This window comes from Camelus bactrianus, chromosome 3, assembly GCF_048773025.1.
Source record: "Camelus bactrianus isolate YW-2024 breed Bactrian camel chromosome 3, ASM4877302v1, whole genome shotgun sequence".
Classification (NCBI taxonomy): domain Eukaryota; kingdom Metazoa; phylum Chordata; class Mammalia; order Artiodactyla; family Camelidae; genus Camelus; species Camelus bactrianus.
Genome location: NC_133541.1, coordinates 30,909,719 through 30,930,765, shown reverse-complemented (window position 1 = coordinate 30,930,765; position 21,047 = coordinate 30,909,719). Strand labels below are relative to the sequence as shown.

Here is a 21,047-nt window from a genome sequence, read left to right as displayed (position 1 = left end):
GTCACGTGTAGTGGCAGCCTAGGAAAGGGAAAACAGTCAGACCTTTGGCCATTGTCACTGCCCATGCTTGAGGCAACAACCCTGCCACTGAGTTGGGGCAAAAGATTATCCTTGGAATGGGGCTGCCCATAAGAAGGTAATTTTTATATTCTAGCATGATTTTCTTTGCCCTTCTTCTACTGCTATTCACTCTACCCCCACAAAAGTATTATTCATGTTCAAAAATAGTATGTGTAAATTTCAGAAGAGAAGCAATGTGAGCTGAACATAAAGGCCAGCTGCCAAGTAGAATTGATGTTTGATACTTAGAATTTTTGGAAGTAAAACAGCTTCTGGTTGAATAGTTGAATTAGTTAACACAACTCAACTCTGAAAGGCCCACTGTGTTAAAGCAATGACATTTAACCAAGGCTGTAATTTAATTGTACTGTACCCTTTAGCAATAGCTCATTGATCTGTGAAAATATTTGCTGCTTGGTTTAATTAATTTATGATGTTAGTGAGTTATTTGCAAAATGAATAACTTCATTTTCCAGATTTCAGGCTTGAGCTCATAAAACCCACTTTCCTTGGAAAAGTACTTAATCTTTTCAATGACATCATCGGACAGTAGGCGTTTCTGATTCCACTGAGCTTGAAAGTAGCTCAATCCTAATGAAGCCACCAGTTTTATATTTTGACTTCTAAAATACGAAGCATAATCTTAAACTACTTTGTAAAAGTAGAATTCATTGCTTTTGAGAAGCCAAGCTGCAAATCAGTTTAATATATTCTAACTCTTTCGTGAAAGTCCTCTTTGGGATTTTTGATACTTTCGACTTTGGTGCTAAGTTAGGGAGGAGATACTTGGCACTTGAGAACCAGAAGATAAATTGGGGGTTTCCTCAACTCCCTCAGTTTGGAAATTACCTGGAAGATCAGCCCATTGTTTGTGTTAATTTGAAAAGATTTTCATAGAAATCCCCTGGAACAAATACAAAGAGTTGTTTCTGGGCATAATCAGTGTGTTAAAATTTTAAAATAATGATACAACTGTTTCTAAGGATCCTTTTTCCTAAATAATACTCTCATGTGGTTATGTAAAAATGAATCACCTCTTGTCTGACACTCTGTGATTTATAGTGTACTTTTTCACATGTATTATATCATTAGACCATCAAGTGAAAACTTGTACTGACTGGGAAACTGAGGCACAGGAAAGTGTGCTCAAGATCGTGTTGCTATGGACTGGACTCACACGGTCTCCTCTTCCTGGCGCCTGGCCTTTTCCTCTGTACTTTGAGCTATATCCGCTGATAACCTGAGTTTTATAAAGGTGCAGAAGGCAGTGTTAGAACATTTCAGATGTCCTGGGAAGATCTGCAGTATCCCAATGCAATTGTGGAATTTCTAGTAAATCTCATGTTAGCTTTTATATTAATGTGCATTTTTCATTCTTTCCTATTTCTTAATATTGTTTTCTTACTTTAATATAAAAATAGTCTTTTAAGTGGCTTACCTTTGATTAAAACTACTTTAGAAAGAACCACTACATTTATCTCATAGCTTTTAAATATTCCAGGTTCCTGACACGTGCCTCTAGAGCACTGATTCTCAGTGGGAAAGAGGGTGATTTCACTCCCCTGGGGACGTTTGACAATGTCTGGAGACATTTTTGATTGCCAGCGTTACTGGCATTTAGTGGGAAGAGGCCAGGGATGCTATTAAATATCCTACAGTAACCAGAACGGCTCCCCTTAAAAAATTATCCAGCCCCAAATGTGAACAGTGTCTGCTCTAGAGGTCTGTGGGCCACATTTGAAGAATCACAGGCTTGTAGACTAAATTATAAATGGTACAGCATTTAAGATCTATCTGATGGTTGCAACAGGCCTTTCCAGATTTATCTCTGGCTATGCCCTACCCAGCCTCCTGGGTCCTTACTGAACTGCTGGATCTGTTCTGATCATGGCTTATGCTTTCATTCCTCCATGATTTTGCTCTTCCGGGGCCTTCATTTCTGTCCCTTCCTTTTTCGTTCCCATCTCTTTATCGGTAATGTCTTACTGAAATGCATACCTGTCCTTCAAGTCCCAGTTGAAGTCTCCAAAGTCTCCAAACCCTTCTGTGACTCAGAAGTGCCCCTCCTTCAAACCCATAACACATCTGTGTCTCATAAGCACACCACATCTTGCCTTGTAATTATTTGTGTATATTCGTCTCTCTTGCTAGGTATTATGTTCCTTTTGCTTAAGGCAGTGGTTCTCAAAGTGTGGTCCCAGAGCCACACATCAGCATCCCCATCACTGGGGATTGTTAGAGATGGAAATTCTCAGGCCCTGCCACTCGCCTACTGAACTCTGAGAGTTGAGCTCAGTAATCTACTTTTTTATCAGCCCTCCATGTGATTCTGATGGGTGTTAAAGTTTGAGAACCATTCATTTAGAGCATCTACATTTTATGGGTAACACTGTTCAAGGCACATAGTAGACATTTACTTGACATTGAGTGAATGAAATATGTTCAGTCATGAGCCAACTACTCAGTAACTAGTAATTCTGTTGCCCAAATATGAGAGGATCTACAAATATACAGAGCAAAATTGAAAAGACAGGAATCAATTAGGAATAGCCAAATAAGAAAGCCCCTTTTCTTTAAGATATTCATTATATTATGGATTATAGTTATTTCTTGACTAAATTTGGACATTGTATTTGAAAAGCATGGATTCAACTTTAGGATGACTATTTTTGTTGAGATTTTTGGATATTAAAAATGCTGAAAATTAACTTTGCTTCCAAAGAATGTGTTTATAAAATGCCAGAATGTATTAAGCAGGGGCCTGACAGTAACTTTATTTTGTAAGAGTTGTTTTCTGGACTCTTTAATAAAACCATCCTTCATAAATCACATGGGGGGAGCTGAGGCTGTCTGCATTGATCTCAAAGTTTCCTATAAAGTGGTAAATAACGCCTTCTACATACTGCCTGCTGGTGGAGACGGCCCTTTGGAAGTCATTGTGATTTATCACATAAAGAGCAAAGAACTGAGATTTTTGTTTCTCTGCATTTTCAGCCTGCAAATTCTTCTGCATTGCCTCTCCACCTCACAGAACTGATGAGGAATGGCATTTACTGGATGTGGAAGTTGTGTTAGGATAAGGTTTAGTTTTATTATGCTTGTCCTGAAACCTGGAGTTCACAGGCTGGTGTATAATCCCGCCATATAAGCCAGTTGCCTGCCCCTGTAGCATTTATCCCTAAAGGGGCGATGGCATTGTCTTTTTTACAAGTAGGTTTGGGGTGAGGAATAATAACAATGACAATAATAAGAGCTAATGTTTACGGAGTCATTTTCTCTTGCACATACTAGAGTAAGGGCACATTAGTGCATTGCTTCATTTAATCCTCCGAATCTTAAGTGCTATCTAAAAGCCTGCCCCTACTAAACACACCAGAAAGTATTTTCCAAAGCTTTTCAGCTTTATGGTACTTTAAGAGATGGGAAAATACTTCCTTTGTTTAGAATCAAACTTTTTGGGGCAATAAACAATTCAGCATGACATAAAGAGCTCATATGGAGAGGGATATTGGTGGAGAAGTTAGCTCTCAGTCAAGACTTGAGAAGTTGAGGGACCAGCTGTTGTTCCACAACCAGGCAAGACCAGATCGCTCTGGTCCTGTTGTGTCCAACAGCTTTTCTCTGTTCCAGTCTTGGGATCACTTTTCTTCCGCCTCTTTTTGTCTCCCTGTTAAATTGGTTGGGGTAAGTCTCACACCATCGACCTTTGGCAAAGGGGCATGTGAGCACTTTGCTGCTGAGACCAGGAGCTTCTCCTAGGCACCTGAAACCCCTGAACAGACAGGAAGTGGATCACAAGAAGAAAGCAGCTCAAGTATGATTCAGGTGATATTATTGGTTGTGTGGGGACTGGATGACCTTGAAAAACTTCTCCAGCTCTGAACTTTTAACATGAGATTAAAGTTTTGGGGAGAAGTCTTTCCAACAGGACCTTCTGTGGTTTTAATAAAAACTTACAGGAGCAAGAGGAAAGATGAGGCAGAGAGAGAGATTGAAAGAAGAGACTCAGGCCCAGTGTGTTATGGAATTAGGTGGGACCTCTCTTTCTAGATTATTTGTTGATTTTTAAGAAACATCTGAGGAGCATCTCCTGTGTCATTCCCTTCAAAGTTGTAGTTCTTCATGTCTATCCCACAGTGTCTTTGCTCCAGTGACTTACAGCCGCATTGAATTCTGACATGTGCATCCTGGGAATGAACTCCTTTCCTCCTCACTCCTGTTAGCATTTAGCAGAGACTTGTGAAGAGAATGGGTCTGGTGGGAGGCAGAAATGGCTATGTAATAACAGGCAATAGTGAGGTGCATTGTCTGTAGAGAATTTCAAAACAATAATAAAATTAAAAGTTGATCTGCTTTTTATGATCACCATGCAAGGGCAGATCTGAACAGTGTTATGACAAATGGTTCTCTTCGCAGGTGGACAGTTCTCAGTGTGTCTCCCCTGTTGCTGCTGCATTTTGGTTAAGGGAGACTGAGTTCTATGGGAAAGAGAAGGTATAGATCTTAGAAATCTAATAGCCTTTTCTTTCCTTTTCCCCCCCTTTCTCATGTGTGTGTGTGTGTGTATTTAGGCAAGGAAGCAGTTACTGTTCTTCCAGGAGCCTCTTATTTCTCCAGCGATGAATCATTTGCGATGATTAGAGGGTATGTAATAACGGACCCCTCATGTTGCACGCGGTATGGAATGAGCTGAGTCATCCCCTGAGTCTGTTAGCAGGGCTCTGAAACATAACCACATCTCCAGCCAGAAAATGATCACGAGCTTGTTTGGCTGCACCAAGATGTGAAATTATTCACATTGAATGTTGGGAGTTGGAATATCCAGCCCACTATTAGTAAAAGAACCCTCAAAATGAAATATGTATCTGTGCGCCAACTAAACTGAAGTAAACATTTTTAAGGCTCTTTCTGAGCATCCTAACATTTTCTACAAACTGTGTTTTCATTTTCCAGCTAGTGTTTGCCTTCAAATTGAGCCACATTCTCCCTCACTGAAGGAAACAAACTCACTGTGTACACCTGTTTTTAATTTGTTTTTGGAGACAATACAGGTTGTAATTTTTTTAAAAAGAACTCTTAACGGTTATTTCTCTACATTAGCTTGAGCCAGTATATTTGGAAATCAGGTGTTGGGTGGAGGGGAGCAACTGTATTTTGGGGGCTATAGAATTATTTTAATTGCTGGCAATTTCAAGCAAACAGGACATAAAGCTTGTGACATTTGCTTTATATTTCTTCTTTGTCTTTTTTAGGGGACATATCAATCTAACAATGCTAGGTGCAATGCAGGTTTCCAAATATGGTGACCTAGCTAACTGGATGATACCTGTAAGTAGTCATGTTTTCTTCTGAGTTTTGCATGGATCAGAATAATTATTTTTGAAATATTAAGAAAAATCTTGTCAAATTGCCAAGAGTACAAATATAATTGTGACAGAAACAAATAATTTGGGAGGTGAGAATAGCTCAGTGATAGATTTCGTGCTTAGCATGCATGAGGTCCTGGGCTCAATCTCCATTACCACCTTCTTAAAATTATGTACGTATTTTATATATATATATATATAATGTGTTTCTTATTTCAATCAAATTCTAATAAAGCAACTGCTGAAAAATATTCAGCTTTGCCAGTGTACTTAGTTGGGACTAAAAGTAGGCAAGATAAGGGCCAAAGCATAATTTTCCATAGAGAAATAGGGAACTAAGAGAGGAGAAAAAATAATGGGTTAATCATACCCTGATAAAAGTAAGAAATACAAACAATTACTATAACTGTTTTTATAACTAGAAGGAACAATTAGCAAGTTCATTAATTTTATGTTCATTCTATTATTTTCTTACAGTGATTAAAATGCTCTCTTGATCAGTCATGTGACCCCATAAGTAATTAATCACACTGTCTTCTCTAATGGAATACATAACCTGTGACGTTACACATGCTTGTACAATGCAGACAGTTTTCATTTGCTAATGACCCAAATCAAGGAAGAAGCTTCTCAGAATTAGCTTCGGAAAAAGGACCGTAATCAGTTGATTTGTGAATGTGTTTCTTTATGTTCCCAGTCGGCGCTTTCTGATGTGTGTGTGGAAACAACAATGAATGCATGGCCGTGATTATGAGCTCATTTTGACTGGTAGCTCAGGTTACTCTTTTATGTGTGTGTTTAAATATTCCTATATGTTTCTCTGTGGCGTCAGCTAAAAGGAATTTAAGTCACTGTTGCTGGTGTTTTATAACGAGAGTTTTTTGTTGTTGTTGTTGTTCTTGTTGTTGTTTTTAGTTTCTTAGATTTTTCTCTACACATTTTTTGAGGAAGGTGGATTAATATAGTGGATAACAATGTTAGAGATTGTGTTAGTGTAGCTTGTTTGATCTATGAGCTCCCAAAACATTATTTTAAAGTTTCAATTACTCCTAAAGCCCTGGTTCTCAAACTTGGTTGCATATTGGAATCACCTGCGAGTTTTAAAAAAATGGTGATGCCTTGGTCCCACCCTTAGAGTTTCCAATTTAGTTAATCTGGGGTATAGCCTGGGAACTGGGCATTTTAAATGCAATCGCAGTGATTACGCAGTGATTATGTAACCAAGTTTGAGTGTATTAAAGAGTGATCATCAATCGTATTTAAAATGTAAGAGGAAAAATATCATTGACTGATTACTAGTAAGAACGCCTAGCAAATTATGGACTATATGGTTCTTTTAGTTTGAAAATGTTCATCATTCTAAATCAGCCATAGTTATAAGAGTTGGAAGCTTTTGGAGGCTTCCAAAATATCAGAGTATACTGAGCTTTGTACAATAAGTCAAATTGATTGATGCTTTATGGGAATACTTACTTGTGTAGAAAGTCAGAATGTATTTCTCTTTTCAAATTTTGTAAAAAGGTTATAAATAAATAAATAAAAACCTAATTACCACCCCACCCCCAAATTTAGAAAAAGGCTGTAGGGGGTAGTAGAAGGAACATAGAAAAGCAAGCCCTGGGCTTTAGCCCTGACTCTACCAGTAATCAGGGTGTAACCTTGAACATGTCACTTAAGCTCTTTGGGTTAAAGCATCCTCATCTATAAAATGAGGATTTGAGACTAGATAATTTCAGGGGTCCAGTCTGACTTTCACATCTTAGCAGTTAAGAGCAAAGGCCCTACAGTGAGACAGATCTAGGTTGAAATCCAATTTTTGTTATTTACTAGCCGTGTAACTTGAGGCAGTTAGTTTCTCTTCCTCATCTGTAAAATGGGGATGATGTAATAGTACCTACTTCATAGGACTGTATAAAGGAACAAATGATACAGTGCATAAAAGTACATATCACAGAGCTTGACATACAGTATATGCTAGATAAATGGGTTGTTATTATTTGGTAAGTTAAGAAGTTGGGGATGCCTGATAGAGAAGGGAATAAGGTCATTTCCTATGAACAAAAACAAGTGAGTTTCAAATGGAGTTTCTTTCTCTGGACTATTAGTGAGTTTTGAAATCAGTTTTCACAGTGGTTTTCTCGGTATGGAGCAGAAACATGGTCAACATGCCTTTGCCTTCAGGGAACTTGGGCATCTTTAACAAGTTGGAATATGATTTGTTGTTATTATAGTTTAGCACGCAGTGAGGCTGGAAACTGTGCATTCAATAGTTGTTATTTGTAAGAAGGATTTTTCCACCATGCATCACAGTTTTACATATCCTATGGAGATTCCTGTGAATGATTAAAACATCAGTGTTTATTACTTTATAGTTTTCTTAATACAATTTGGAGCTCATGAGTTTCCAAAGGACTGGATCTTGCGGGGCAGCGATAGGGAACTCTGGAGTTCTGAAGGAACATGGAGAAAAATTAAGCATAGAAAGTGTTCTTGTGTCTGGTTCCACTCTTTTTGGTCATGGAAGTTGGTAGTGTCACTTCTGAATGAGCGTTTCTTTTGTTCTTTTAGTAACTGATAATCACTTCTTGGATTCTTCATCTGTGATGCGCCATGTATGCTTTGATTCCATTGGATGCAGGATAGCATAGAGTCAATACCATGAGCTTTAGTTTGGAATAGATCTGATTTGAATTTCAGCTTTACCCCTTACAAATTACAGAATCTGGAGTACTTTTTTTGTTCAGGTTAAGTGAGAAGAAAATGGAAAGTGAACACTAAAAGCACTCCATAGTTAGTGGCTATTTTTATCTTTTTCAGTGCGCTATTGCTTAATTAAAGAGGGAATATTTGCCTTAAAATGCACTGGAATAAGTAAGACTATATTTTACAGTAACTTGTACAACCTGCTTGTCCTAAGTTCATATTCACATACCAAATTTGAGGACACATTTCTTGTTCTTTTTTTCTTCATTTTATTTTTCTTTTGTTTTTATTGGTTAAGATGCAGCCTACCCTCCTTATGTGGTTTTAGTGAGCAGTCTGTTTCTGCCCCAAAGATTTATGTTGATTTATAAAATTTAGATATATTTTTATTGCAAGATCTGGCAGTGAAGGAGCTGAAAAGTTCAGCTTCATTATATCATTTTTCATTTACTTTTATCTTTTTGCTGAGTTTAATAATCTTTCGATGGTTGTAAAGCCTTGAGTTTCTCTGCATCATGGCAACCCCATCAATCATTACGATGTCAAAGTATACTAAACTTTTAAGGCAGGCAAATTGTGCAGATGCTTTTTGTCTTACCCTTTAATACCTTCTTAGTATGCAGTATTGGTTCCATTTTTGCAGATTTTTAAAAATTCTGCCCTGAGCATCCAAAGAGAGAAAATGGGACAAAACAGTGGGTGGCTCCTTTGAGTTCCCTGATCATTGTGGTGATGGTAAAGCCCCAGGCAAGCTAGGGAAATGGGGAAAGATGTGCCATCTGTTGACTCTCCATCCAGAACTCCGCTGGCTTTCCTAACGCCTATTTTTGGGAAACAGCTGCCATAGATGATTGACTTGTGAAGGGAAGTAGTTGTGTATGAGCAGCTATGGGAGCTGGTTATGAAAGCCATGCAACAGCTGCCCGCGGATAGGATTGCTTTATCCCAGCGACACAACAGCCGAGGACCTGCTCCTTCTACGCGGGGAGAATTGAAATGAGGGATTCTTCAGTCAAAGGAGAATAGGATGCTTAGGTGTTCATTTTTCCCTCACATTTTTTTTTCATTTATTGTGCATTTTAGAAGATGAAATACAAATCAATATCATACTCATATATGTTACACGTATGTGTGCATAAAATTGATTTCATCTTCCAGATACGATGTCTCTTTTAAATCAACTACGTCTCTAGTCTTCCTACATATACAGCTGGGTGGGGGTGGGGGTTGTGTTCAAGATTTAATCTAGTGATTTGTTGCATCAATTATAGTCCAAATATTAAATCTGTAGATACAGATGTAACAATATAAAAAAATTTTGATATAGATAAAGATACAAACATACTGATATAGATGTGGTTTTAACATATTGGTGTCTTGTCCTCAAGGCTTGGGTAATTATAAACCATGGGTAAAGAAAAAGGACAGGTGGAAAATATGTATGTGATGATATGATACTTTTACAACTATTCAGTAGATCTTTCTCTGTCAGTGTAATGTAGTGGAAAGTACACAGAACTTTGGAATTAGATGTACCTATGCTTAAATACTGTTCTGTTACTTATCAGTGCTGTGGCAAATGATTTCACCTTAGTATACTCATTTGTAAAATTATAATATTTAATTCATATGTTTGCTCTGGGAAGTAAGTTAGCTCGTTCATTCAGTAAATACTTACTAGGCACGTATGAAGTGTCATGGACTGTTCTAGCCTTTTGAAGGTTCAGCAATTAACAAAACAGACAAAATTCTCTGCATCTATAGAGCTGATGTTCTAGCAGGGGCCGGCAAATATGGCCCATGTGCCAAGTCTGGCCCAGTGCTTATTTTGTTTTGTTTTTTGCCTCAAAAAGTGACATTTATTCAAAGAAAAAAAATAACAGATATCCATCCCTTCCCTCCCCACTCCTGTTGCCCAGTGCCTGTTTTTGTAAATAAAGTTTTATTGGAACATAACTGCATCCACTCATTTATATATTACCTGTGGCTGCTTTTGTGTTGTAACAGCTGAGTTAAGTAGTTGCAACAGAGACTGTATGGCCTGCCAAGGCTAAAATAATTACCATTTCACCCTTTATAGAAAAGTTTGCCAGTTCCGGAAAACTTTGAAACATTTCAATCATTGATTTAAAACCTTCTTTTCTTAAAAAAAGCATATAATGCTATAAATTTCTCTCTAAGCACTGTATTAGTGACACCTCACAAAATATTTTCAAATATCCCTTATGTTTTTTTCTCCATATCCTGTTAGTTATTTAGAAGTGTGTCATTAAATTTCCAAACATTTGGTGATTTTCCACAAAACTAATTAACACAATGTTAATTTCTAGTTTAATTCTCTTGAAGTCAGAGGACATATTTTGGTTTCTATCTTTTTAAGTCTGAGATGTATTTATACCCTAGATATAGTCTATCTTAGTGACTATTCCATCTACACTTGAAAAGAATGTGTGTTCTGCTCTTGTTGACTAGAGTGTTCTATAACTGTCAGGTCAGGTAGGTAGACAGTGTTGTCTTCTGTGTCCTTTCTGTCACTTACTGAGAGAGGAGCCCCAAAATCTTCAGCTGTAATTGTGCGTTTGTCTATTTCTCTTTTCAGTTGTTGTATCAGTTTTTGCTTGATCTATTTTAGAGCTTCATTACTAGTTATATCAGTAAATGTTTAAGTTTATGTTTTCTTAAGAAATTGATTTTTTAAATCATATCTCTCTTTGTCTCTAGTAATATTTCTTATTCTGAAGTCTACTGTCTAATGTTAATATGGTCATTCTATATGGTATATCTCTTTTCATTCTACCTGCAGCCTATTCATGTCTTTCTATTTAGGTGAATTTTTGTAGTTAATAAATATATAGTAGGTTTTGCTCTTTTATCCAATTTTATAATCTCTGACCTTTAATTGGAGGTTTAGACCATTTACATTTAATGTAAACATCAGCATGGTTGAGTTTAAATCTATTAGCACATGACTTTTTACCCCCATTCGCCCATCTTTTCTCTTTTTTTTCCCCCTTCTCTATTTTCTTTTGGGTTAGTTAAATATTTTTTATGATTCCATTTTACTCTGACTATTGACTTATTTTCTTATTTTTTTTAGTGGCTCTTCTAGGGTTTACAATATATATCTTTTAGTTATCACAGTCTACTTCAAGTTGTATCACTTTACATAAAAGGATCATACAACTGTAAACTTACATCCTGTGCCCTTATCTTATTTGCTATTGTTAGTCATACATTTTATTCTGCATATGTTATAAACCCCATGATACTTTGTGATTATTTTTGCTCGAAACAGTCAGGTATCTTTTAAAGAGATTGAAAATGAGAAAAAAATTGTGTATTTTTATAATATAACTTATATATAAAATTGCTTATTTTGTCTATTTTTCTAATATATTTGCTCTTTTCTTCACTTTTCCTTTACATCGATTCAGATTGCCATCTTAGTATAAATCCCTAAGATTAGAATATTTTGTTCAGTTTTTTAGGATTTTTGAAACATACTGAATTGCTGTCCAAAGAATTATCCCAACTTATACACTCACACTATTTCCACTCTATTGCCAGCAGTGGTATCAGCTTTTTTTCTGTTCTGTTATTCTAGTCTATTTTGCATTTCTTTAAAATCTGCCATCTGGAACCGTTTAAGGAGCAGGCAGTACCTCACTCTTCTGGAGGGGCACTTAATCCTCTTCTTTTGTTCTGGAGGCCTTCCTTTTAGCACTTATTGTCTCTTATCATATATTGTTCCAGTACTGCTCTCTTTGGTCATTTTAAAAAACAGCATTGATGGTGACTATTCTCTGTTAGTGAATATGTCTTAAGAGACCAGCTATAACAAGCAAGCATGTGTGTGTGTGTTTGTATCTGGTAGGTTGAACAAGCTCTATATATGGGATGAAATCAAAACACAGCAATTTTTATCTCCTATGTTGCCTTTAACTTTATTCAGCTAGGGAAGCTTTCTTTCCCTCTGCATGATGTGTCAGCTCATTCTCAGATACTAAGCTTTTAATTCACAAACTTAGTCTTGATTCTAGAATTAAAGGATCCACCCCAAACAAGTGAACGGGGCTTCAGTGTGCATTCACAAGCATGGCATCTCCTTTCACTGCTATTTCCCAGCTACAGGCAGGACAGGCTGCCACACTTGGGGAAGGTTGCTTAGTGTTGTTTTGTGTTTTCTCACCACTCACCTCCACCAACTCAATTTGACACTCAGTAGGGTCAAAATTCAGGAGAATGGGAAGATGAGGAAATAGGGCAGAAAAGTTCTCACATAGCTGGTGGTTGGTAATGCTATGAGCTGCCTCCATGCTCTCTGGTCCTTTCAGATGTTTGAAGCTGATTCCTCTGTGTGTATGTGTGTGTGTGTGTGTGTGTGTGTGTGTGTGTGTGTAGCGTCTTTGGAGACCCCCTCCTGAACTCCTTCTGCAGTGTCTACCTTGTTGGATGATGGCTAGATGGCTTTCCTGTGGTCCACCTCACACATAGATTCTCACTAGTAAGGCCCCCTATTCCTTCTACAGCATCCTGTTGAGAGAATATTAAAGCATCTTCAGACTGGTTTTCTCCCACATGGCCCACATCTGGGAAGCACCCATACCTTTCTTGTCCCACCTTCAATAGTAGTGTAGTTACTTTCCCAGAGTGGCCACTTCAGCTTTCTCAGGTGGATGTCAGAGACGCCATTCCCTAGTTGCTTCCTGGCTCTTCTTCTGAGGGTCGGATGCTCTTCTGTTGTCATCCAGGCTCTGTAAGATGTCAGTTGAGGGGTAGTGTACACTTACCTGGTTGCTGGGGAGGAAGGGATAGGATCATAGCCCACTTTTCTTCGAAGTCCTTCATAACAGGATCCTCTGTGGCTCACACTGTACTCCTTGTTCTTGCCAAGGGACCCAAAAATCTTAGAACTTGTTTTTGAACATTTTCTCTGAAAATTCTTTTTCTGAGCATCTAACTTACATGCTGGTATCTCATAACTCATATTTGAACACCAGTCAAAAACAGGACAAAAAAATTTTCCAATCCAACATCCAGTTACTGCCACTTTGGCTTGTGGGACTGTTCCTTGCTGCTATTATTTCTCCTTTGTAAGTTCATTTTCAGCTAAGCCTCCATACATGTAGGGCTGTCTTCTATCTATGGGTCCTGTGCATCAAGGTGATCCCCCCAGCCTTTTCTGTTCCCAGCTGCCCTGGGCAGAAAAGAAGACCATGGAAGAACCTTGCCGAGCGCTATTCATTCTACCAGGAATAAAAACTGCATGGGCCTGATAGATAGACCTTTACTTCTCATGCCAATTAAAGTCACATTTAGTGCTTGCAGAATTTCTGAGAGCAAAGAATGATTTCTTTTTGTACTGCAATTTAACAAATGAACATACATTAAAAAAAAAAAAGACAACCTAGTATTAGAGAAATTTATGAATTTAGGGTGTTATTAAGATGTTTGTTGCTCTTTACTTGGAAGCTATATTTGATTTTCAAAAAAAACTTTAATCTACGACTATCTGGAAGACATTATGTTGAAAACTAACCCTTAGTTTTATTATTTACATCCAGTACTTTTCAGACTGAAAGTGTATTTATTGACTAACATACTGACATATTTTATAAGGGAAATTACTCTTACTTAGAGAAGCCTGTTGATGATTAAAAGCTATGATTAAGGCTTAAAATCACAGCTAAAGTATAAATCTAATATTTTTACAAGAAGGGAACTAGCGGCTCTTAAGCACATGCCATTGGAGATACTATGCTGTTTATTTGTGTATTTATTGTCATTTAATCCTTATAACTCCATGAGTTAGCTATAACAAGCCCTGTTATAGACGAAGAGACTTAGGCCAAGAGAGTTAACTATTCAAGTTTACATACGTAGCAAGTGAAGAAATGGGGATTTGATCACAGTATCCTTTGTTTTGCTGTTTTTGCATTCTGCCACAAGGTTCTTTTGGGGTGTATGTAACTAATGCCTTTCATGATGGAAGCAAAACTACCAGCAAAATAAATATCTTTACAGCATTTCTGAAAACTTGATAAAGAAAGTATTGGTTGGGTTAATGTTTAATGCAACTAGAAGGATACATGCTTTTATGTACAATGCTAATTCAAAATGCGGGCTTTGGAAGGTGCTGGATTGACCGTTTGCATGTTCTTTCTTCTTAAAATCTTACCACATTTTTAAGCTCTCACTCATTCTAAAGTCTCCACTGCCTAATCACATATAATTAACATAAATCCCATGTATGAAATTTTTTTGTTTACCCATTTTGTTTTTATAATCTACCAACTGAAGAGTTCTTTGGAAGAGTTCATGTCCTCTAGGACTTTTATAATTTTAGCTTTTAATATTTCTTGAGTGGGAAACACTGAAACATAACTGTAGAAATATGGGAATCACTGTAAAGGGGAGTCCTAAAGAGGCTTTAAAAAAGATTAAAATTAAGATCGGAAAGAAACAATAGCAAATTCATTGGCAAGTCAGCTCACTCAGCCTAGATCCCCACCAATGTTAATCTTTTAGGTAAGCAAAAGGACATGAGAATGTGGAATAGACTATTCTTTCTGGGGTATCTCAATTTTCAGTGATCTTAAAGAGATTTTGTCTTTTGATTGCTACCTGAGTCTGTGTTTGCTTTGGAAAGGAAATATTTTCCTTCTTGCTGTGTTGCATATGATGTGTTTGTGAATACCCGCTTAGTTCTAAGAACTTTAACTATTCACTAGAACTCGGATGTATTCAAACCAGAGACTGAAAGACCGAACGGTGAGCTAGACACCTGATTGATTCCAAGCTGTGGTGCTACTTGACCTCCTGGCAGCTCTGTGAGAATTTGACCATATGCACTCCACCTTCTCTGGTGTTGAAAGGCAGGCTTCTATTCATGAAATGGGAATTTGGTCTTTTTTATTAAAGTCAGTGTGTGTGTCTCTCTCTCTCTGGCCCTCCCTCCCTCTCCCGTTCTCTCTATGGAGAGAATGAGCAATGAATGAGTTTGATATTTTCAGTTATTACCCTCTGGCTAATGATGTATTTGTATTACTGCCCCAGCCCCTTCTCATTAAAAAGCCCACTTAAAAGAAGGGGCGGAAACACTAAAAATGATCCATGAGGTCTCCTAGAAACCCATTATTAGTAATTTCATAAATAATCGTGCTTCTGATACAACTTAGCAGGGAATGAAGCCAAAGGGCTGAAGACAGTGTGACCCTGCAGCTAAAGGCTAAAGAATCTTGAAGAGTAAATTTTATTAAATGACTGAATTTAACATTTCCAGTTGGTGAAAGCTTTATTTCTTGCTTCTTTGGTTTAGAGACAATTTTTGATCAGCACTTCTATTATTAAAGAAGTTTTATTAGAGGAAATGTCAAATGTGTACAAAATTGGAATAGCAAAATGCATCTATTCAGCGTAGGCAGTTACGCATTCAGGGCCAGTCTTGTTTCATTTATAACCCTGTTCACCTTTCCCACCTCCCTGGATTATTTTAAGGCAAATACCACACATCGTATCAGTCTATCCATAAAATATTTTAGCATTACCTCTGAAAGATAAGGATTCCTTTTTAATCAACCACAATTCTGTTATTCTGTTAATGGTAAGGAATTAAGGATACAATTCCTTAATATCATCCACCCACACGGCACCCTCATTTTACTGATGGAGAACCTATATTCAAAGAAATGAGGTGACTTGACCCAGGTGACAAAACTAATTAGTAGCTAAGCCAATACTGGAACTTATCACTCTTGTCTCCCAGTCTTACAGGGACGCTACTTCTGCTATATGAAGAAGAGATTACTTTTGAAATATAATATCCCATATAGAAAAAAAACCCTCCATTTTTCTTCCGGCTACACTTAGGGGCAGCTCTGTGTCTCTGTGAAGCCACTTAACCTTCTAGACATCAGCTCTTTATTTTTTAAATGAGATGAATGGGATAGGTTTTAGTTAAAAAAAATTATTAGGGCATTTTCCTTATTTTTTTTTTCTTTGTATTAGGTGTTGTATTAAGCACTTTTTTAGTTTTTATCAATATTTTGAGCTAGATATTTCATTTCAGTTCCTAAATGTTCATTGCTAATATAAAGGAAAACAAACTATTGGTTATTGTATGTTTATCATGTCTATTACTTTCATTAAAATTTTTATTAGCTGTCATAATTCTTTTAGAATTCTATTATTCTACACAATTCTTTTATCTGCAAATAATAAATTTTTCTTTTCTAAAATGCATGCCACTTGATTTGTTTTCTTTACTTAACGTAATATTCAAAACCAATATTAGTAAGTGGTAGTGATTAAGGGCTTTCTTGATTTCAGTGCAAATTCATTTAGAATTTTAACTTTTAATTCTATGCTTGCTATTTGTATTTCTAATAAATATCCGTTATACTGTTCTACAAGTTTCCTTTTGCTTATAGTGTTTAAACTTAATGGCTGTTGAATTTTATCTAGTATCTTTTTAATCTGTTGATTTAACCATACCATGCTTCACCTTTAATTTGTTAATGTCATTTTTAAAGAATTGATGGATTTTGAATCATTGCTACTCTGCTAATACAAACAATCAGTTTTTAACAATATGCAAGAAATTTTTTTTGCTTATTGGTCACTCAAATTTTGTGACCTTTCTTGTGGCAATTTTGTTAATATATATTTTGCTAGAAAGCATTCATTTCTTTTGTATTTTCAAATTTATTGTTCCAAAACAACATGTAATATTTTTGCATAATTTATTTAATATCTTTAAAAACTTGACTATACCTACTTTTTATTCCTAATTCTGTAGATGTTCATTTTCTCTCTTCTCTTTTAATCAGGCTTGGAATAAGCCTGTCTTATTAATTATTTTAAAATTAAGTTTAAGAAATATATAATTTACTAATTTTATCCTTTTTATTATTTATCCTCTGTTTTTTGTCATGCTAGTTACTAGATTTATAAATTGAATACTTAATTTTTAGTCTTTCTTTTTAATAATAAAAACATTTAGGGCTCTCCATTTTTTAGTATAATTTTAATTGTATACTATAAACTTTGATGTAAAGTTTGTATTTTTTTAACTTTTTTTATTGAGTTATAGTCATTTTACAATGTTGTGTCAAAATCCAGTGTAGAGCACAATTTTTCAGTTATACATGAATGTACATATATTCATTGTCACATTGTTTTTTCACTGTGAGCTACCACAAGATCTTGTATATATTTCCCTGTCTATACAGTATAATCTTGTTTATCTGTTCTACATTTTGAAATCCCAGTCTGTCCCTTCCCATCCCCCGCCCCCTTGGCAACCACAAGTTTGTATTCTATGTCTATGAGTCTGTTTCTGTTTTGTATTTATGTTTTGTTTTGTTTTGTTTTTTAGATTCCACATATGAGTGATCTCATATGGTATTTTTCTTCCTCTTTCTGGCTTACTTCTCTTAGAATGACATTCTCCAGGAACATCCATGTTACTTAAAGTTTGTATTTTTAATTAATTTCTAGGTGGTTTGTAATTTCAGTTTTGATCTTATTTTTGATTTAATAATTTTTTAGAAGAAATTTTTTTTTCCTTCAAAGATTTAGGGGAGTTATTAGTCATATTTTTGGAATTTATTAGGTTTTTTGGATGGCCAAGTACATGATTCATTTTTCTAAATTTTACTTGGAAACAAGATAATTTTATATTAAATTTAGCTTATTGCTTGTTATGGTCAATTCCTTTATTTATTAGTCCTTAGGGACAGTTGAAAGCAAGTAAGAGTACAATTTAAGACCTGAATTCTAGTTTTGGCTTTGCTACTAACAAATTGTGACCTTATACAAATTACTTTCTCTCCTTTGGTCTAATCTAATGCTGTCCAAAAATCTTGCTGTGATGATGGAAATATTATGTATGCACTTTTCACAATACGATGGCACTAGTAACATGTGGCTTTTGAGCACTTGAAATGCAGCTAGTATGAATGAATAACTGAGTTTTCAATTTTACTTAATTTGAATTTAGATAGCCCCATGTGTCTAGTCTACTTTACTGCACAGTGCAGATATAAGCTATTAAAGTCTTTGGACTCAATAAATCCTAAGGGAACTCAACTCTAAAATTTTGTTTTAACCTTCAAGCTGTAGATTTACACATTTCTGAATATACTGTGATATAGTGGGAAGCTTGAATACTTAGAAAAGTAAATAGTTGAGAGCTGGTAAACTTTCAAATTTTTCATACCCAGTTTAAGCTTCTAACAGTTATGAGACCTAAAATCATCTGCATTTAATAATTGAGCCTTTGGGATTTAAAGGTTATGAAAACAGAAAGTTATACTGAGGGTTAACTTCTAAAAGTCAGCCCTAAGGTAAAAAATTACATTATTCAGATTACTCTTGGGTGTGTTTTACTTCTTTGTTAAAGGCTGGGAAACCCGTAAAATCTATCACATATTCTTTTCCTGTATGGCATTGAATCAAAAAGAAATCAAAACTGAAATTATAAATTACCTAGAAATTAATGCAGATAAGAACTTTATGTCAAAGCTTTTTGGAATACCATTAATTGAGAGCCATAAATGCTTTTATTATTTGCAGATATTGTGCATTGACCCTTCTGGCTTGCTTGCATTCTTCTCCAGTATAATGCATATGATGTGTCAGTGTTTTAGGACTTCATCATCTGATCATATTAGCACTGGGATGTGTGTTGGTCAGATCTTTAGGATCAGTGCTAAATCAGATCCTGGTTATTGGTGTTAAGAACCAGACAGAGTAGTTGGCTTCCATTTGGGCAGGGGTGGAGGGACGGTCATATGATAGGACAACATGTATCTTTAAACCCTAGAGTTATCTTGGTAAATTTACATTATGAGAGGCATACGGGATTGAGACTGGGTGAATATGTTTTCCATCTCCCATCTTATCCTTTTTCTAGACCTTCACTGTATAAATAGAATGCCAGGCAAAACCATTAGCATTTTACACTTAAGCTTTCTCTCTCCTTTCTTTTCCCTCCTCAGTGAGTATAATGAAATCTTCCTAAGTAAAAGGCAGATAGAATTTTTGAACTTTCTTGTGCCCAATAAATTCAGCATTGCCTGTCTTATCACTTAGTAACTCAAGTAGATCATTGGCGTATTTGTAATAATACTTTATTTACAGAGAATTGTTAGAGAATAAGATATTCCATTTATATAATTTTTTTCAGATTATCCAAATTTAGCTGTATAAGTACCAATTTCTAAATATAATTTTGGATGGAAAACCAGATTACCAGTCTTGTTACAACTGTGCATAAAAAGAGTAAATATGTTTTGCACAGAAGCCTGACACAGAGTCCTTTGAGGGAGGCTCAAAAACTTTAACTTGAGTACATGAGATTTTGACATGTTTTAGCCTCTCTTTATCTGTTTTGTATAGTTATAGATTATAGTTACAGCCTTGAACATTAACAGTATCGGATAAGAGAATTTCTGATTGGTGAGTTGTTACTATGACTTGGGTCTTATCTTTTGTTTTTGGAACCACCACCTTCTGGTAGAGATCATGCACTTATTATCAGGTAATAAAGGGCCAAAGAAGTGCACATTAGAATGAATAAAAATTAGCATACCATATAAATAATCAGACCCTGAAAAGCTAATCCATAAACAATATAGAACTAGCTGCCTTAAAAAAACGCAACATTTTTCTTACTGCCAGAATGTTATGAAAAGTAACTTATTACTCTGGCAGTTAGAAGCTTCATCAGCTAACATTTTCCATCCTGAATGTGACTTCTGCTCATAATCATGTAATTTTTAGGCAATTTAATTTTCGTAAGTCATGGCTTTCAGGTTGGTGAAAGATGTATGGTTTGTTTATAAGCACATTTGGAAAGTAATATAATTTTAGCCCTAAAGGATCTGACTGTATTTTTAGAAGTTGTCTAAACTAAAACTACATAGGGCATCTCTAGGCTTGCTGTCTGCCTTTTAACTAGATTAATTAGCACCATCCAACAGATTAGGAACAATAAGAAAGAAAAATTGTGCAATAAGCGCAGCGTAATGGACATTTTAAAATAGGAAGCATCTTCTAGGGGGATGCAATTACCTCTTTCTGGAAGTTAGGGGAAGACTCCGATTCTTTTTCTGACTTGTTCCTTAACTTCAACTAATTTAACTTTTCTTTGCTGTCTTTTCTCTTTTGTATAAAGGAAAGCTTAAATTTTATCTACTTACTTTCTGCAAATATTACTTAGATAATCAGGAATTAGCTTCGTAAAATTGTGTTTATTAAAAGGTGCTCAGTACGAAAAAAGTAAGCCATAACAAGAAAAATGAAATAGTAGCAAAAAGTAGAAATGTTACATGTTATAGAACAAAGATCCAGTCTGTATTCCTAATTTTTTCAAACTTGTAATAATATGATTGTGGAACGTCGAAAGGTCCTCATTACTATGTTTTAATTTTTTTTTTTTTTTTGAGAAGTGCTCTATTGGAAGTCTGAGCTGTCTAACATCAGGACAGGCTTATCAAAATAGTAACGATCTGGATGGCAAAGTTTATTTATTGGGAAAAGTAAAACAAAGCAAAGGAAATCAGCAACAAAATGAAAAGGCAACCTGCCAAACAGGAGAAATTATTTGTGAATCATGTATTTACTAAGGGGCTAATACCTAAAATACATAAGGACCTCATACACTTAGTAAAAAGAAAAAAAGTAATTTAAAAATGAATGGAAGGTTTTAATAGACATTTTTCCAAAGAACACATACAGATGGCCAACAGTTCGTGAAAAGATGCTCAACATCATTAATCATTAGGGAAATTCAAATTAACCATAATGAATTATCACCTCATACCTGTTAGAATGGCTGTTATAAAAAAGACAAGAAATAAGTGTTGGTGAAGATATGGAGAAAAGGGAACCCTTACTCGCTATTAATGTGAATGT

General features: G+C 35.7%; 1 protein-coding gene across 2 annotated transcripts in view; it reads left to right on the top strand.

Moving 5' to 3' along the window:
• The window catches only part of OXCT1 (3-oxoacid CoA-transferase 1), a 121,093-nt gene that overhangs the window by 62,106 nt on the left and 37,940 nt on the right, over positions 1-21,047 (top strand). For both annotated transcript variants that reach the window (XM_045518362.2, XM_010957371.2), the window contains 2 exons: positions 4,632-4,704; positions 5,313-5,388. In XM_045518362.2, coding sequence (XP_045374318.1) covers positions 4,632-4,704; positions 5,313-5,388 — 149 coding nt within the window. The remainder of the gene's footprint in view (positions 1-4,631; positions 4,705-5,312; positions 5,389-21,047) is intronic.